The 19,816-nt window shown below is 37.0% G+C and overlaps 1 protein-coding gene and 2 long non-coding RNA genes across 3 annotated transcripts; 1 reads left to right on the plus strand and 2 right to left on the minus strand.

Moving 5' to 3' along the window:
* Nucleotides 1-1,992: 1,992 nt before the first annotated feature.
* On the minus strand, nucleotides 1,993-5,592 carry LOC121049014. The gene is made up of 9 exons (XR_005799129.1): nucleotides 5,239-5,592; nucleotides 4,555-4,609; nucleotides 4,385-4,448; nucleotides 4,211-4,280; nucleotides 3,686-3,721; nucleotides 3,377-3,519; nucleotides 3,212-3,273; nucleotides 2,911-3,106; nucleotides 1,993-2,229 (listed from the first exon to the last, which is right to left on the minus strand). It is a non-coding gene; the product is annotated as an uncharacterized LOC121049014 (long non-coding RNA).
* A 1,043-nt stretch (nucleotides 5,593-6,635) lies between these two features.
* LOC112203008 (glutamate receptor 2.7) lies at nucleotides 6,636-10,051 on the plus strand. Its single transcript, XM_024344039.2, has 5 exons — nucleotides 6,636-7,127; nucleotides 7,228-8,558; nucleotides 8,832-9,138; nucleotides 9,251-9,642; nucleotides 9,737-10,051. The coding sequence occupies exons 1-5, from the start codon at nucleotides 6,848-6,850 to the stop codon at nucleotides 10,025-10,027; spliced, it is 2,601 nt and encodes an 866-aa protein (XP_024199807.1). The 5' UTR covers nucleotides 6,636-6,847; the 3' UTR covers nucleotides 10,028-10,051.
* A 63-nt stretch (nucleotides 10,052-10,114) lies between these two features.
* On the minus strand, nucleotides 10,115-12,575 carry LOC112167216. The gene is made up of 4 exons (XR_002923652.2): nucleotides 12,314-12,575; nucleotides 12,058-12,115; nucleotides 10,910-11,106; nucleotides 10,115-10,447 (listed from the first exon to the last, which is right to left on the minus strand). It is a non-coding gene; the product is annotated as an uncharacterized LOC112167216 (long non-coding RNA).
* Between the last annotated feature and the right edge of the window lie 7,241 nt (nucleotides 12,576-19,816).

Raw genomic sequence — 19,816 nt, forward strand, 5'->3', positions numbered from 1 at the left:
TCTTCGTGATTGTCTATCGGATCTTCTTCTGGTTCAGGAGGAAATTCATCTGAACGACATTCCTGTCGAAGAAAATTGTGCAGTCCTGCACAAGCCAAAACTAGTTCTGCTTGTGTCTTATATAAAAATGGTGGTGCTGATTTGAAGATTGTGAAACGCGACTTAAATATTCCAAATATTCTCTCAATTACGTTCCTCAAGGAAGCATGGCGAAGATTGAATAACTCAATTGCATTGACAGGATGATTTCCTTCACCACCAAAATCTTTGAGGTGATATCGAGTACCTCGAAATGGAGCTAGGAACCGACGTCGATTTGGGAATCCGCAGTCCCCTAAGTAATATTTACCTAATAATAAAAAACATGTGCAATTAGTATGTTATATATATGTTATATGACATAAATTGTAATAAGTACTCTGAATTTTTTTTATGCACGTAAAACTATACCTGGTGGCACTTTGAGTCCATTTCGTCTAGAAATCGCATCATTCAATTACATTTTGATCCACACTTGTTTGTTTTTTATAGCATGCCATACAATATGATTATAAACAGTACTCATAAATTGCACAAATCAGACTCTCATAACCCCAAAACTTGATCACGATCTGTTTCCATGGGAATTTGAAGGAGAAAATAAAAAGAATCTGAATCCTAAAGAAATTGAGGTCCATAAAGATGACAAAACTGAATCAAGGTACCAGACAACTGTCATCATGACAATTTGCCCAACCAACATGAATCAAAACTCCAGAACAATATTCCTATCTCTCAGCTGACTACAAACTTAGCTGAATTAACTCTTTGAAGATTCAGTGATCCTATTTACTCAACCTACTACTCTGTAATCCCAAAGTAAAATTTCTAACATTAAAGCTCTGCTCAACATACACATAATATTCTCAAAGCATAAAAAAGAACACTAAAATTTTAGAAAAAGAAAATAAATAACCTGACATAATTTTATCAGCCATTGCCGACTTTAGTGGTGGCCAACATTGGCTTCAAATTGAAGGGTTAAAGCAAAATTTGAATGAAAATTAATAACTCTGTATAGATTCACCCAAAGCTTGAACCAAATTGCACCTCTGACATTACTATCATTTTAAGAAAGTTGACATGAGATTGTCAACATAAGTCCCATCTCAATGCAGGGTAAAATCACACACACTATTAGGTATAGAAAAGAAGTTCTGGCATGAAGGAAAAAAAAAAAAAACCACCCACCGTTTGGCTAATCTACCCGAACTTAAGAGCCACAAGGGCAAAGCAGTAGCAAAAAAAAAGAGAACCATGCCATATAGGACAACAACAAATACAAAAGAAACAGAAAACCTAGCGAGAAAACAAAGAAGAAGAAACATACGCAGCAAACAAGCGACGACAATAGCAATAACCGCAATAGTATGCAGGACTATGATCGAACCGTAAAAGCATTAGGCATATACATTATTTGGCTTTGTTTTAGGAGTTGATGATAATATTAGGGTTCCAAGCATCACAATTGAAAAAAAAAAAAAAAATCAAATTCAACAACAACAATGAACATGTTAGGTATTAGAGGTTGATATCACAAAATAATAGAGAAAAGAAAAAAGAAATCATGAAAGAGAGATGATGGAGGACCAACCTTGAACCACTACAAGAAAAATGACCTTTTGCAAGGAATTTTTTCCTTGTAAAAAACAGGAAATTCCTTGCATTAACCCAAAGACAAGGAATATTCCTTACATTTGAGTCCTTGCAAAGAGGCCCTTGCAAAAGAGCAAATACAACAACTTGAAAATTCCTTGCATTTGTGAACTCAAATGCAAGGAATTGAACACTTCAGGTTAACCATGGTTAACTGATATACAAGGAGAATTCCTTGCATATCATTCCTTGCATTTAGTTTTTCAAAAAATTAAAAAAAAAAAATTAAATCTGAATAGCAGAAAATACCCCAAATGTCATTCCAGACTTTTTTTTTAATTTTTTTTATTCCTTGAATTAAAAACAATTGGTTCCTTTGTACATCAAAAATTGCAATTTAGCAGTATTTCACTTGATCACAGAACACCTCTAGTTCCAGATCCATACAAAGTTACAAACACATCTAGTTCCAGATCCATACAAACGACGCCTAAAGGCGTTTGAAACAGAAACTTGAGACAATTTGTCAGCATCACTGCTTACTGTCCGTTCTTGCAATCGCATATAGTGGTGCAGCTATTCCCCAAAATATACCTGAATAACAAAAACATAGCAAAAGCTGAGAAACAGCATGACCAAAACCTTAGCAGATTACTCATAGAAGTAATTAATGATTAGAATATGTAAGTTCATTTACAAGAACCCAAGGAAAAAAAAAGAACAATGTTCAAGAAGATGCAAACATATAAAGCAGTAAAATTTTATAGAGATGATATAACCGATTATAGCTTTAAGTGAAAGAAGAGCATTTTTTATACCATTGAAAAATTGATAAATAACATTAGCAGCATATAGCATTCGTCAAGCAGACTAGCTCATATATACAATTAACCTTATTATTCACCACCACCCCAAAGTACTATGTTAACAAATCTAAAAGCACAATGTAGTTCCAGTAACCTTTCTTGATTACAACCACCAAGATTCTGCCTTTAACAGCCCTTGCAATTAATTTACCACCCGTGCTCCCAGACAATTAACACCAACGAAATTAACTCCCACTTTAGCTAAACAATGCTAAATAACATATCCTTTTCCACCGGACTCTAAACCATCACAATTTTGCTTCACGTTCAAATTCACAAGTCAACATATCATAAAATTCAAACATTCACAATCAAGTATAATGCCAAACTAGAATCGCTATTTGAGAGCCAATTGGCATGAACACTTCCAACAATTAAACAAATCCATATTCAAGGTATATGATTATACCTCTGTGAAGACTCCATTGCTCAACTTCCACTCCAAACACAAATGCAATCTCTCACCTCTTTACTTGTAGTAATTATATAAACCCACGCATGTGCATGCACATGACACAAACACACCAGCAGTAAACACTCAGTTCTCGAACCCAAGTGATCACAGATGACCCAACTCTTAGGATTTCCTTTTCATCTTCACACTTCTGTGATTTTAACAAAACCAAGAATCAATTCAAGCTCAAAGGCGCAGGTGAATATTGAAGATGAGCTGATAAGCCAAAGCCTTGTTAACATGATTTTCAACTCACCTTAATTACAAAATTCAAATCTCTTTTGAGCTGCTGCCATTTCACCTTTACGACACAGAATTCTGTAAGTTTAACATATCCACCATCAATTCTTGTTCCCAAATACGAAATGAAATCAGAATTTCAAAGGATCTAATGTAATGAAACAATCCACAAACTTCATACTCTTGGAAGCAATCCCTCTTCTACTCATCAATTACCATTTACAGTATGCTAAGCCCTGCACCAGACGAAATATGAAAGTATTACCAATTGTGAGCTTCATTAACTGGGGTCACTTAACTTGTCCATCATGCAAAGGTTGAGCTCTGAAAATGACAAGCAGGAAGAGAAGATATTCAAAGCTGATAAGAAGGTGACAAGCTCAATGCATGTCTGGACAAAGAGTTCAGTGAATCTACTAATATAGGATGCCAAGTTACTGCGTGTATGGTTTTCTAATGTGTTCTTAAGCTAAAGAAGAGACGAATATACCTCTTTGTCCCAACACAAAATGAAAGCACGGGCAACCTGCAAAAAAGTAGAGAAGAGAAAGCATCTACAAATTAGAAGCCTCATTGAGAATTACAAAAGCACCTGTTTTACATTCCAAGTTTAATAATTACACTCCAGAACAGAAGTTGATCAACTAAGTTTAGGCCATGAATAATATTAATGTATTGTCAATAAATTTAGTTACCAACTGTACTCCAAACCAAAACCAACCTCTGCAACCTGAAAATTTCTCTGTTGATGATCTTTGAGTCACATATTCAAGCTTTTATACCTCATATGGACATAAGGTTCATAGAGGTTCTGAAATGCTATAATTGAAATGCATAAGATACTTAACTTGCCAGAAGAAAACAAAAAGAAAAACAAGAAACAAAAGAGAAAGCTTTACGTTGAAGTGAATGACACTCATGATGGTGCTAACTATGAAGTTTAAAGGAAATAGATGATAAGCATAACAGAAGAAAAAATTGCCACATTAATTTAAGAACAATGCTCAAAAGTTACCACATCATTCTCGACCTATTATTCTCTATAGTTCCCCAGTATGCCTTAGGACATTCTCCAAGGATGGGAACTACATAAGAAATATAAACAGATCAAGTTATCTTCCTTCCACTCAAATAAGTATGCAACTACCAAATATGGACAATCATCCTTATAGGAAATGAAAGGAATTACCAGTAGTGAGTATAGGGAATAGAAGCAGGACAAGAGGTTTTGAAATATCCTTGGGAACTTTTTCCTAAACAAGCCACTTAAGTTGGAATAAATCAGATATACAAAATTACTAAAAAATTCAAAAGGCTGGTATTATTTATTGTTATTTCCAACTTCATGACCATAGTTACCTTTGTAGATGATGTGTTGCTATCAACCATTTTAAACTAGTTTCAAGAAGTTAGCCTAAAAGACAATAAGCAAAATAACTAAATCATTACAAATGGAGTAAGGAAACAGAAAACTTAGATACAGAGAAGGTAGACAATTAAGAAGAGAATTAAGAAGAGAACAAGAGATTTAGCAGGTTTATTGGCTTACAAATCAAGTCTTCAAATCTGTCTAACAACTAACACAATGCATCTATTTATCTATATAATCCTAAACAATAAGCAAACAACTAAGAGGTATCCTAATAACAATAGGCTAAACTATATATTCCTCAGAAAACCCTAAACAGAGTACTTTCCTTATTATATTCTGGATCAAATTCTGTTCTAAACCAAGAACCTCAATTTTGCTAACTGCTAATGAATATAAATCGAACAGGACCTTCACAGTTCCACTCCTTTTCTTTTTCCCCAACGATTGAAACACCTAACCAACAATCAGCATATCCTACTGACATTTTTCAATAGCAAATTTATATTCCCATACAAGCAAGATCCACCAAACGCAAATAAGATGATACATACATGATGAACCTGATATGACAGTCACAATTAGCTTCAACCTCATGAATAACCAAAAACAGAAAGCAACAAAATAGACAGAAAAAACCCTTATTCCAATCCACAGAGAGATATGAGACTGACCTTATATGAAACAAAAGAAACCCAACACCTTCAATCGTCATAGGACTCAGAAATGACCCGAGAGATGATATGGATAAATCAGTAGATTGGTACAGTTAAAGCTACCAAAAAAAAAAAAAAAGGAATGAAAGATTTTCACCATCAGCTATTCGATCTGAAATTAAACCCAGAACTGAAATTAAAACCCTAATTGAGAAATTAAACCCATAAAAATCTCGTTGAAGAAAATTTAAACCCATGAGAGAGATCTTAAAAGTTTGCGGGAGCAAGAGACCGGATGAAGGTGTCGATGATGACGACGGTGCTTGAAATGGAGAAATTAGCTTCAGTTTGGGAGTGGGTATTCATGCGTAGTACCAGATCAGCAGTAAGAGGGCAGATCTAGAGGTTGGGGTATTCGTGGATCTGGGGTCTTCTTCTTTTCGGAGTAAGAGGATAATTTTTGTTATTTTCCTCCAATAACCAAGTGATAGACTCACCTCACCGAGAGCGGAGTCAATAATTGTAAGGGGTCGGGCAAGGAATTCACTTGAAATCCTTGCATTTAGATTTTCAATGCAACGAATATGAAAGTATATACAACGACTTTATCACTTTCTGGATTTCAAAAAATTAAATACAAGGACTTCTTACATTCTTTGCAAATGATAAGAATCAAACGCAAGGACTTGCAATATTCTTTGGATAATACTATCAAATGCAAGGAATTTTAACTCCTTGTATTACAACCCATTGCATATACCCAGATTTGTTGTAGTGAACGCGCAGAGAGAAGAACTTTGACAGACTTTTCCACGCTCAAAATCTTTGCTCTGATGGCTGGAAAAATATTGGAATTTGGTATTTATACTTAACACTACAAAGTCCATGATTTTCCATGATTTTCTAATTCCGTATGTATGAATGATATTTTGAATACCCCTAAACTTCTATTCATTTTTAAAAGTCCTAATTGAATACCCCTAGACTTTGGTGGAATTCATAAAGATTTTTTAAAATCCTAATTGAATACACCCAGACTTTTATGGACTGTTAAAAGTCTCTATTGAATACACCCAGACTTTTAAATTTCATGGATTTCTTTAAAAGTGCCAGTAATTCCATATACAATACACCCCCCGTAGTCTAGTTTGAATAATAAACTGATTCTGGTTGATGGTGAATATTCTTGTTATACGGGAATGCAAGCTAAGGAATCAGAATCAGAATCAGAATCAGAATCAGAATCAGCTGTCGAACACAACAAGAGAGGTCAACATCCAACTGAAATGATTCTGTTCCAACCCTCTGGATACAATTTGTAAATTATCACAAATTTTCATACTTGAATTACAACCTCAGATATAATGTTCGTCTGCTTGTCTGTAAGTACCAATTTTTTTCCACAATAGACCAAGTCACGTTGATAAGATCTCCCTACTATTGTCTTGATGACTTCTGCAACCATATTAGCAATTTCAATCTTTTCTGGAAGACCAATTCAAGTATAAAATTCCGCACTGTTATTCCTGAGATCATTATTTTGTTTCTCAACACTACAGTAATCATATATATATGCTAGTTGTGTTGGAAATATTCTGTATCTGTGCTACGGAATCAAAATCCAGTCATGTCTTATTCTACAGCTAAAACAGTCCAAAGACTTGCGATCTTGTTTCCTCTGCTCATCATCTACTTGCTATTCAATCTCTCCTACGCAGTTGAAGCTGAAGATGAGAAAAAAATCACTAACATTGGAGCAATCATTGATGTTAATTCCCGTATCGGGAAAGAACAGAAAGCTGCTATGGAAATTGCAGCTGAAAACTTCAACAACCAGTCAGACACTCATGAGCTAATCCTTCATTTTCGAGATTCTGGCCGCGACCCTTTTCTTGCTGCTTATGCTGGTATAGTTAACATACATGCTTCATGAACATGATAGTTATCACCATGCAAGTAAGTGCATAGTTTAATTTCTACTGATGGATTTCTTTAATTTTATTGCAGCTAAACATTTGAAAAGGGAACAAAAGGTACAAGTGGTAATTGGCATGGAAACTTGGCAGGAAGCAGTTACAGTAGCTGATGTGGTCAAAAACCTGTCTGATCAAATTCCGGTCATTTCCTTTGCAGCACCCACCATATCCCCGCCACTAATACAACGGCGTTGGCCTTCCTTGATACGAATGGCTACCGATGGTGCTGCTCAGATGAAATGCATTGGAGATATAGTTAATGCATACAACTGGAAAAGGGTTGTTGTAATATATGAAGATGATGGTTATGGTGGTGGTGTGGGGAGGCTGGCTATTTTATCTGAGACTCTAAGAAATGTTGGTTCTACAATTGAGCTTCGTATAGTTCTCCCACGACTTTCTGAGCCTGATACAAATTGGGATGAAATAAAGAAGCAGCTGTTGGAGATTTCCAATGTAAACTCTCGGGCATTTATAGTTCTTCAGTCATCTTTACCAACAGTAACTGGTCTATTCAAAGTGGCTAGGAAGATGGGATTTGTAGGAAATGATTCAGCTTGGATAATCACAGAGAGTATTGCTAGTTTGCTTGACCCTCATGGAAACTACGATATGGAAGGAACTCTGGGAATCAAGACCTACTACGCCAATGAGTCTAGTTCTTATGCTGAATTCCAGAAGGAATTCCAAGCTAAGCATGCAGAAGAAAATAACTCCAAGCCAGGAATTTATGCTCTTCGAGCATATGATACTATTAATGCCATTTCACAGGCCATAGAAGGAATCCCTAATAACACCACTAGTACTAGCCTTCAGGGTATGATAACTAGATCGTTGAGCAATTACAACGGTTTAAGTGGGAAAATGCAACTAAAAGGAGGTGAGGTACCGCTGGATTCTCCGAGATTCAGGATCATAAATATTGTGGGTGGGAAGACAGATAACGAATTAAACTTTTGGATACCAGACTTTGGATTTTCAGAAAGCCTTGAAAAAGTATCAGACAAATACAGAAGTAATGATGGTGTTGGCAAAGTCATTTGGCCCGGGAACCCAACACTGCCCTCCAAAGGCTGGGCAATGCCCACTGATGAGAAGCCAATGAAAATTTTGCTCCCAGCTTACCACGAAAATTTTGTAAGGCATATCAGCGGGGAGAACTCAAATGAGATGGGAAAAGAGGGTTTATGTTTAGGAAAGGAAAAACACGGTTTATGCTCAGGAAAGATATATGACGGTTTGAGTATTGATCTTTTCTGTTGCGTGCTATCTAAATTGAATTATTCCTTGCCACATGAATTTGAGTTATTTAACAAGGCCAATGGCACTTACAATGATATGGTAGAACTAGTCTATAACAAGGTAACAACTCTATCTATTTATAATTTTCTTTTAAGTTCTACGGTAGCATGATCCATTAAGTAAAAGCAAGCTATGAGTCTAGTTCATATAACACTAGTACTATGAGTAATATTGTAACTTAGGATAATCATTCCCACCTTCACTTATCTTATATAGTCTTGTTCACATATATTCTGGAATCTAGCTTGTTTTGTTTCTTTGCTAGTTTGCTGCAATATTTGATTTGATTTCTGATAAAGATTTTTTCCTTGTCATGTTACTCATCAAATAAAGACTTTTGATGCTGTGATTGGCGATATGACTGTACTTGCATCGCGAATTGACAAAGTGGATTTCACTCAACCATATCTGGAGTCTGGTTTGTCATTGATAGTACCAGATAAATCTAATGAGTCAACATGGCTGTTTATGAAACCTTTCACATGGCAGATGTGGGTGGCTAGTTGTGCCATCTTAATCTACACCATGTTAATAATATGGTTCCTGGAGGGTCCTTCCAGTCCAGAATTTGATGGTCCATTGATGAATCAGATCGCCACAGCTACTTGGTTCTCCTTCTCATCTCTGTTCTTTGCTCACAGTAAGCTAACAATTTCAGACATTAGTACATTGCCTAACTATGAAAACATTATGGCAGGCCAGGTGAAAACTGTTAGCTAACTAATGTGACCTTTGGTTTTATTTTACTGCAGGAGAGAAAATCTATAGCAATTTGACACGAGTAGTTTTCATAGTGTGGCTGTTTGTTGTATTCATCCTAAACTCAAGCTACACCGCTAATCTGTCTTCGATGCTTACAATTCAACGACTGAGCCCGAATGTAACGGACATTGAAATGTTAAGGACAACCAACTCATTAGTTGGTTGTGATAACGATTCATTTGTAAGGGATTACCTGGAGAATGTTCTTCAATTAAAAAACATCGAGACAGTAGAGAGCAACTTAAAACCCGATACCTTCAGCAGCAACACGAGATTATCTGCTGTATTTCTTGAACTCCCATATGCAGAAGTTTTCATGAACGATTACTGTGAGGGATTTACCAACACCAAAGCCACCTACAGTTTTGGAGGCTTTAGCTTTGTAAGTAGTGTCCAAATTTTTCGTGTGCTACTGTTTTCTATACATGGGATACTGGAACTAACTAATAATATTTCTTCTCACTTTCACCATGCAGGCATTTCAGAAAGGTTCTCCAATAGCGAGGAATTTCTCTAAGGTCATCCTAGATCTATTGGAGAACGGAAAAATGAGAGAACTTCGAGATCACTGGTTGAATCCGAGCAAATGTCCAACCAATACAACTTCCGATATGCCAGAAAACTTGACCATCGAGAGCTTTTGGGGCATCTTTGTAATATCCGGTGCGACTTCCACCCTCTGTCTTCTATCTTCTGCCATCTTGAAAAAGTTTGGACACCAAGCAGCATCCGGAACACGCCCTGAAAATTCCGTACAAGTGCTCTAAGTTTCTTAATGATTGATTATATTACTTGGGAACATGCCAGATTTGGCCATGTGACTATGTCAGCAGGACCTTTATTTATTGCTTCACTCTCAGGCAATATATATGTGTGAGATTCTTGTAATTAATGCATACTAGAAAGTATGTCCGCACTTTGCTGCGGGGTTTACAATTGTTAAAAGTACCAACATACAGCGTAAAGCCTCTTTCATCAAAATGTATAGTTGTGACAGGACCATGAAAGGGTGATTGGATTTCACGTACTGAACCTTCATCGATCAGAATGTTGTTCCGTAAAATATATAGCCTGCTTTATCTTTATTTTAATCTCCATAACACACCCAATCCTTGATCGATAAGTTTTTCTTCAGTGGTTGGATGTCCCGTACTTTAACTGGCCTCATCTCAATTTCTCCTCATTGCCTGTCAAGAAGATGAACAATTAGTTAACACGAACAGATTTATGGAAGTGGTGATTATTGGTCAGGGCAGGAATACCATTTTAGAAAAGAAGGGAGGTTTCAATTTAGTGCAGTTTCATAGTTTTGAAGATATGAAAAGCAACTTTTTTTAGTCACCAAAAGTCTAGTCAATGCAGCAATGCTGCCTCAACAGAAAACAGAAATAATTCGAACTTTACCATCTGTTTTATATATGAATTTGAATACCTAATAAACTTATCTAATTACCTACAGATAATATAGAGTCATAATAAAGCAAAGTGAAACTTCTCATAAGCTTGAGTTTCGCCCTGTATTGTGTATGAACATGTATCTATATCATTTACATACTCAGGATGTATATGCTTAACTGAAAATAGTATTTAAATCTTGATGGCTTAATCACTTGAAATACAATGAACATGAGAAGAAAAAAGTAGGATACCCTCAAGAACAGATTTGAATGCCGTTGGGCCAGTTGCACTAATGCACATAACAAATCCAAAGAAATGAAAACTCGGCCCACTCTGTCATAAACCAAGAAATAAGATAGAAAATTCCACCTGACACCGCGTTCGAGCAAGTTTCCATATCTATTGATATTCGTTTTGCTAACAAAGATCTTCAGAACCCAGCAGCAACCTGAAGGAAAAAAAGTAGCAGCACATTAGAGATTGTACATTCGACATGCATAATTGCATATTATGAAATGATCATATCAAAGACCATCCAAGACATCAGAACTTCATAGCCTATCTATACATCTAACCAAGAGCTGGAAAATATATCAGCATGTTCATATTGATTAAAAAAATATCAATCCACCAATTGAGTATTAAAAAAAAAAAAAACTGAAATCAAGGTTCAGATGAAACCAGCAACCAAAAGGTTTGATTTGAGTATATAGGCAGTAAGAAGAAAAAAACCATATTCACATAAAGAGAGAGAAACCTATGAAAAGGTACACACCTGAGAAGCTAAGTCACTTCAAAGCCTAGAAAGAAAGAACAGCAGCACAAAACATAAAGCTGAAGAGAAGAGTAATGATACACAATTTTTCATTGTTATCCCAATTTGGTTATCTTTCAGCTAAGGCTTCGAAACTAAACAACTAAATCAATGCTCTGACGTTATACCCCAAATCGAGGCATTCCCGACAGAGTCTAGACCTGCTTCCCATTTGCTCATCCTTAATAGTGAATGCAGTAATATACAAATTGTCCATTCCACAACCAAAAAAAAAACAAATTTTTTACAAACATGGGAAAAGAATAAAGTGGGAGGTTGTAACTTCATATCGAAAGCATACAATATCAGTAAAGTGTGAAAACCATTAAAACCAAAAGATGAAAACCAGATCATTTTTCAGCTTTTATGAAATCCAGAGGTAGAGGTTATAAACAACATCACAACAGAAAGTGCATCATAACATGCAACTCAATCATGACAAAAGTTCAATAAATCAACAAGTAATATCCCCAATACTTTCTGATTTTGTACCACCAAACGCTGCAAGCAGTTTTGTTTATTCTTATTACTACGTATAATCACAAAAACATAGATCGAAAACAGAAAATCATACCAAATTCTTACCGGACACAAAGAGACCAAGACTGGGACCGCACGGAAAAACCTCAGCTTCTAACCAAACCTGTGACAATCACAACAACAGTAAAACACAAAATCTAATAGCTAAGATAACTGAAATCAAGTGGCAGAGAATAAGAAGAAAAGCTGATCTTCTTTCTTTTAGTATACCATAAGCATTTCATACAAATCAAATATCACCCAAAAGTGCTCAAAAATCATTGAAGCCAAACTTAAACTCAGAAACGAGGTACTGACTAACCTATGTAGCTTCTCAAGAGGTAACACAAATGATATGTAGACCAGTACCACCGATTAAAAGCAACCCAGCTCTGTACCTCCAAAACCAGACAGATCAAGCAATTTGTTTTAATACTGTGTTCGTCCTCTTTCAATTCCGAAAAGCTCCAGAATTATCTACTCTTTCTGCAAAGATCAAGCAAACAACCGGAAACCAACACCTCTGTGTCATCTATCAATCTCTAGCTGTTTCTGCACAGCCTCTTATAGGTTTCTGCGCATCAAATAAACGAGACGCGAGAAAGACCAGAATTAGGTGGCGGCCCAACAGATCAACAGGTGGACTCTGTAATTTCGGTAAACATAGAAGGGCACAATCGTCAATCCACTATTCATACATAAGGCAAACACTCCTTTAGTACTTTAGTACAGGGGAGTGAAATTTGCACCCCCCTTATTACAATCTGCACCCCCTTCCTAATTTTTTAATATTTTCTGATGCCATCTTACATGTGTTTCCGATATTACCCTTATTCTCCAACCATTTTTCTTCAGTCTCTCTCTCTATCTCTGTGGCTCAAAACTCTCACTCCTCATTCCCTCCCTCTCTATCTCTTACTCTAGTCTCCGGCGATGGACACCAAACCGAGTCGCTAAAGCTGGCCTGCGACAGAGAGATTCCTGCTCAGCTGCAGAAGACGGACGCTACCGCGGCGGATTGTTGACCCGAGTGCTCCTACCGGCCACGACACGACAGCGGACCACCATCAATCGAAGCGTCTCTTCATCGTCGACCTGTTGGTGGTCTCGGATCATCCATGCACTGGTTGTAGAGAGAGAGTCGAAGGCCCGAAGTTCATGATCCTCTGAAGGTTTCTAGGCAAGTTCCGGCAACTCCGGCGTCCGGCCCCCCCACGACGGCGCACAGGCACGGTTCTCTTCTTCTCAACGTCGCCGTCACACTTCTGGTGGTAGTTCGTTCAATTGTCGATTGTGGAGGAAGAATCGACGACGACTGCGAGAATCCTACTCTCAAGAACATCCCTCAAGAATTTCAATCACTTCCTTCATCCTCCTATCCACGATTCCTCATCCTCCTCTCAATTCCTCCGAAGCCTATGCTCCCTCGTTTCCCGACAATTCAATTCCCGCCATGCCAAGAACCCTCATCCTGGGTATTCCAGGAGCATGGTCTCTGCCTCAAGCTACAATCTTGACGAGAATCCGAGCTTGGGTCTCGATACCCGTGTTCCGGCGACCATTATCACCGGCTTTCTCGGTTCCGGAAAGGTGGGGTTTGGTTTCTCTGCTTCTCATTGTCTTTTTTCAATCTGGGTTTTGATCTGTTTTGTTGTTTATGATGTTGCAGACTACATTGCTCAATCATATACTAACATCTCAACATGAAATATGAAGCAAAATTCTTCTTTCTGCGAACCCGACGAGCTTCTTTCTATTTGGGCAGCTACGACAACGCGTCTCGCTCCGAGCTTCTGAAGACTCGGGGAATCTCTCGTCTTCTCAACGTAAGGGCCCTGTTACTTGAAATTTAGCTAGGTTTACAGATTGGTTTTAATGCTGGTTATAAGTTTAGTATTGTTTGCTCATCGGGTGTTGGAGGTATTCGGAATCTGGTATTCCCAGATTTCTAGTACTGGCTTCGATGCCTTAGCTTTATTCCCAGATTTCTATCGGAAGAAATGGTACAACTAAATATTGCACGAGCAGCTAATTCCATTGAATCTAAGGTGCTCGCCATCACTCCATTTGGATGGCCCCTTTCCTCATTTTCCCTATACACTTCAACACACCCATCAAGAAATATGAAGCATTAAGCATCAGCTTGTTAACTTATTCAGAATATTTTGTGGAATAATTTCCATGTCGGTAGTGGCAGCTGAGCAGGAATCTCTCTGTCGCAGGCCAGCTTTAGCGACTCGGTTTGGTGTCCATCGCCGGAGACTAGAGTAAGAGATATAGAGGGAGGGAGTGAGGAGTGAGGAGTGAGAGTTTTGAGACACAGAGATAGAGAGAGAGAATGAAGAAAAATGGTTGGAGAAGAAGGGTAATATCGGAAACACATGTAAGATGTCATCAGAAAATATTAAAAAATTAGGAAGGGGGTGCAGATTGTAATAAGGGGGGGTGCAAATTTCACTCCCCTTAGTATATAGTATAATAATTTGTACCAACACTGCGTACTTTTCAAACACACACACACACACACACATATAATATATATATATATATAGCGGAAATGATCATTTACTCAATTTTAGTTTAAAAATTGCTCACTTACCTAAACACTCTAAGAGATTGCCCACTTACCCAAACACTCTAAGAGATTATTTCCCTATTACCCAATTAAGTATTTTTTTTATTCTTTTTTATTTATTTTTGGGACAATTTTGCCCCCTCTTTCTTTGTCACTTAGAGAGAGAAGTGATAGGAGACCTTGCCGGACTTCGGTGACAAGTGGACTCCGGTGACATGAATCCGGGGACCGGTGACATGAATCCGGGGACCGGTAACCGGAATCTCTAATCCGGCTACCGAACCGGTGACCGGATTCACGTGTCTGATTTTATTAGGGGTCGTCAACGGGCCGGGCCTTGCTATATTTTTAAATAATTGCGGGCCGGGCTTTATTAAAAATCAAAGGATCCAAGCCCGCCCATATAAAGCGGGCCTTGCGGGCTTTTTCGGGCCCGGCCGGGCTTGGCCTTGCAGGCTTTTTTGGGCCGGGCCTTGCGGGCTTTATTTATAAATAAATATTTAAAGACACAAGTATTTTTTTTTTAATCAAGCTTTGGAAATTCAATGGATAGTGATCAAATACAACCAAAGATAACAGATCTATATAACTATAATGTACCCAAAAAAATCTATATTTATATATAGATACTAATTTATTGATAAATAAATTTTTAAAGACACTAATTTTTTATAAATCTATATTTATATATCATACACTTCAAAGAGCAACCCCTATCAATTCAAAGAAAATGTAAAAACCGACCGTTGGATGAGTTTATTACAATAAATTATGAGTGTGGTAAAAAATTTAGCCAATTTCACCATATTTTCGAATCCGATCTGATTGGTCAACCGTAGTCACTTATATGTTTTATTGGATGACCGATGGCGTGGCAACCGCGAAACGTGCTTATTTTTTCACATCACGTTTGTATATATTTAATCGATGGATGTGCGTGGACATAAGATAAAAAAAAATTAATTTTAATTACAAACACATTGGACTATACCAATTTTATTCCTAAAGTTGTATGACTTGTACATTGCATTTAAATTGTTTAAGTTCATTCTAAAGCAACCATGAAGTGGAAAATGAATTCGGAGAAACCAACCGCTTGATGGAGAGATTGTAATGTTTTATGGTGGTTGTAGAAAATCCAGCCAATTTGGTTCTCGTTTCGAATTCGATCAACTAGGTCAAACGTAGTTACTCTTATAAACCTATATTTATATATCATACACTCCAAAGAGCAACCCCTATAAATTCAAAGAAAATGGAAAAAACCGACCGTTGGATGAGTTTATTACAATAAATTATGAGTGTGGTAAAAAATTTAGCCAATTTCACCATATTTTTGAATCCGATCGGATTGGTCAACCGTAGTCACTTAAATGTTTTATTGGTTGACCGATGCCATGACAACCGCGAAACGTGCTTATTTTTTCACATCACGTTTGTATATATTCAGTCGATGGATGTGCATGGACATAAGATAAAAAAATTCATTTTAATTACAAACACATTGGACTATACCAATTTTATTCCTAAAGTTGTATGACTTATACATTGCATTTAAATTGTTTAAGTTCATTCTAAAGCAACCATGAAGTGGAAAATGAATTCGGAGAAACCAACCACTCGATGGAGAGATTGTAATGTTTTATGGTGGTTATAGAAAATCCAGCCAATTTGGTTCTCGTTTCGAATTCGATCAACTAGGTCAAACGTAGTTACTCTTATAAACCTATATTTATATATCATACACTCCAAAGAGCAACCCCTATCAATTCAAAGAAAATGGAAAAACCGACCGTTGGATGAGTTTATTACAATAAATTATGAGTGTGGTAAAAAATTTAGCCAATTTCACCATATTTTCGAATCCGATCGGATTGGTCAACCGTAGTCACTTATATGTTTTATTGGTTGACCGATGGCTTGACAACCGTAAAACGTGCTTATTTTTTCACATCACATTTGTATATATTCCATCGATGGATGTGCGTGGACATAAGATTAAAAAAATTAATTTTAATTACAAACACATTGGACTATACCAATTTTATTCCTAAAGTTGTAAGACTTATACATTGCATTTAAATTGTTTAAGTTCATTCTAAAGTAACCATGAAGTGGAAAATGAATTCGGAGAAACCAATCGCTCGATGGAGAGATTGTAATGTTTTATGGTGGTTGTAGAAAATCCAGCCAATTTGGTTCTCGTTTCAAATTCGATCAACTAGGTCAAACGTAGTTACTCTTATAAACCTATATTTATATATCATACACTCCAAAGAGCAACCCCCATCAATTCAAAGAAAATGGAAAAACCGACCGTTGGATGAGTTTATTACAATAAATTATGAGTGTGGTAAAAAATTTAGCCAATTTCATCATATTTTCGAATCCGATCGGATTGGTCAACCGTAGTCACTTATATGTTTTATTGGTTGACCGATGGCGTGACAACCGCAAAACGTGCTTATTTTTTTCACATCACATTTGTATATATTCCATCGATGGATGTGCGTGGACATACGATAAAAAAAATTAATTTTTGTTACAAACACATTGGTCTATACCAATTTTATTCCTAAAGTTGTATGACTTATACATTGCATTTAAATTGTTTAGGTTCATTCTAAAGCAACCATGAAGTAGAAAATGAATTCGGAGAAACCAACCACTCGATGGAGAGATTGTAATGTTTTATGGTGATTGTAGAAAATGTAGCCAATTTGGTTCTTGTTTTGAATTCGATCAACTATGTCAAGCGTAGTTACTCTTATAAACCTATATTTATATATCATACACTCCAAAGAGCAACCCCTATCAATTCAAAGAAAATGAAAAAAACCGACCGTTGGATGAGTTTATTACAATAAATTATAAGTGTGGTAAAAAATTTAGCCAATTTCACCATATTTTTGAATCCGATCGGATTGGTCAACCGATATGTAGAATATATATATATGCACATTAGCACATATTTTATATAGAAGTATAAGAACTTCCACACACACACACATATAGTCATATATATATATATATATATATATATATATATATAACACACACAAATATATATCTATATATGTGTGTGTGTATATATATATATATATTTATAAACACACACACACACACATATATATATATATATGTGTGTGTGTGTGTGTGTTTATATATATATATAACACGCACACAAATATATATCTATATGTGTATATATATATATATATATATAGAGATATGTGTTATATATATATATATATATATAACACACACATATATAAACACACACACATATCTACATATATATATAAACACACACACACACACACACACATATATATATATATATATATAATATTTTACGGGCTTTTACGGGCCTGGCCTAGCGGACTTTTACGGGACGGGCCTAGCCGGCCTTTGGCGAGCCGGGCCTACTGGCCGGTCCGGGTTTTTGCGGGCCGGCCCACTACCCACCGAGGCGGGCTTTTTAACGGGCCGGGCAGGGCTTTTAGCCCTCAGGGCCGGCTGGCCTCCATCGGCCCACTTGATCCGCGGGCTTTTTGATGAGGCCTAGATTTTATTACCCCCCAATAATACCCAGTAATCATATTATTGCCCCTCAATAAACATATTATTGCCTCTCAATAAACATATTATTGCTCCTCAATAACAAATTTATTAGGGATCAATAATTAGTGAAAAATGAAGATGTTTTTAATTTTGAATGTTTTAGTAGGTTTATCCAAATAAATAATCTTATTATTGTCCCCCAATAAAAACATTACTGTCCCCTAATAATATGATTATTGCCACCCAATAATGTGATTATTGCCCTAGTAGAAACATTATTGTCCCTCAATTAAGCATGCAAACACCAACAAAAAGCAAACCTCGTTGATCCAAAAACTAACACCGCTTCAATTTATTCCAAATTTATTCACAGACCATCCAATATACCCTCATCACAATCCACTTCAAAAAACTCAGAGCTAGAAGCCAAAATCAAAAATCAACTCTTGTTCGTCTTCCTCACATCGCATTCTCTCAAACTCCCACACGGAGAATCCATTCTCTCATCCACGATGCAATAGTTTTTTTTTTCCTTTTTTTTTCCTTCCCCATTCTCGCAGCTCTTCCCATTGAAATCAGAAAAAAAAAAACCATCTGAATTTTTCTTCGGCCACCCATGCTTCCCCTGTGGACACCCACGCTCCTCCAGCCCGATTCCGAGCCTACCGCCTTCGTCTTCCCTCTTCTCCAGTCGCTTACCTGCAGCCCATCTCCGATAGGTCCCAGCCCCGACGCAGCAACACCCCTGCTTGCTCGTCCGTACCTGCCTCGTCCAGGCCTGCAGGTGCCCCACGCCGGCGCTTTCTACCGTCACAGCCACCATCTCTCGACCTCTCTAGATCACCGTCCCAGACTAGACGGCATCAGGGGACCTCCTCAGATCACCGACGATCTTAGCGACAACCTCCGGTATTCTCAGCGACCTCAGCGACGACCTACATGCCGGACGAAATCAGACCCAGACCGCCTGCAACTTGCGGCACCTTGGAGTCGTCGCTCGGCATCTGGCCGTCCGGCTAGAGAGAGAGAGAGTCCGGGAGGAGAGAGATTATGAGAGGAGAGAGACGATGAGTTTCAATTTGATTAATGGGGGCAAAATTGTCAATAGTTGTTGGATTTGGTAAATGGGGTTAAAAAAACTCTTAGTGGAGTAAGTGGCAATTTTTAAGCTGAATTTGGGTAAGTGGTCACGACCGACAATATATATATATATAGTCTTTATTTATTTTATGTATGTGTACGTGTAGGGTATTTTCACTAAGAGATCTAATTTTTCTCGGCATTGTAATGGATATTTTTTAGAACTTACTTTTTTATATTTTTTTAATCATATATCAGCAAATTTACTGTTAATTGTTTAGGACTCTATGAGTAGATTATTTCTACAAATTTTCAATCAAATTAAAAATAATTAAAGTATTTATAATTGTGATTTACCATTATGAAAATAAACAGTTTAGATTTGACAGATTTGGTTAGCTCATTGATTTGATCTAATTCGACACCTTAGGGCATCTCCCACCGTAAGCTATAATCCCATTTATAGCCTAAAACATCCTCCCACAGTAAGCTATTTCTCATGGACCAAGCAAAAAATTTGGCCTTCTCAAATTTGCTAGGCCGAATTTGGGCTCAGATTTGGTAAGCCAAATGGTAGGCCCTGCTGACTTTTTTTTTTTTTTTTTT

The sequence above is a fragment of the Rosa chinensis genome, chromosome 5 (assembly GCF_002994745.2).
Source record: "Rosa chinensis cultivar Old Blush chromosome 5, RchiOBHm-V2, whole genome shotgun sequence".
In the NCBI taxonomy this organism is placed as follows: Eukaryota; Viridiplantae; Streptophyta; class Magnoliopsida; order Rosales; family Rosaceae; genus Rosa; species Rosa chinensis.

Bases quoted from the DNA above. Each gene is read 5' to 3' on its own strand.
- LOC112203008 (XM_024344039.2), top strand. From the start codon at position 6,848: ATGTCTTATTCTACAGCTAAAACAGTCCAAAGACTTGCGATCTTGTTT. The intron at 9,139-9,250 runs GTAAGCTAACAA...ATTTTACTGCAG, and splicing joins ATCTCTGTTCTTTGCTCACA to GAGAGAAAATCTATAGCAAT. The intron at 9,643-9,736 runs GTAAGTAGTGTC...TTCACCATGCAG, and splicing joins GTTTTGGAGGCTTTAGCTTT to GCATTTCAGAAAGGTTCTCC.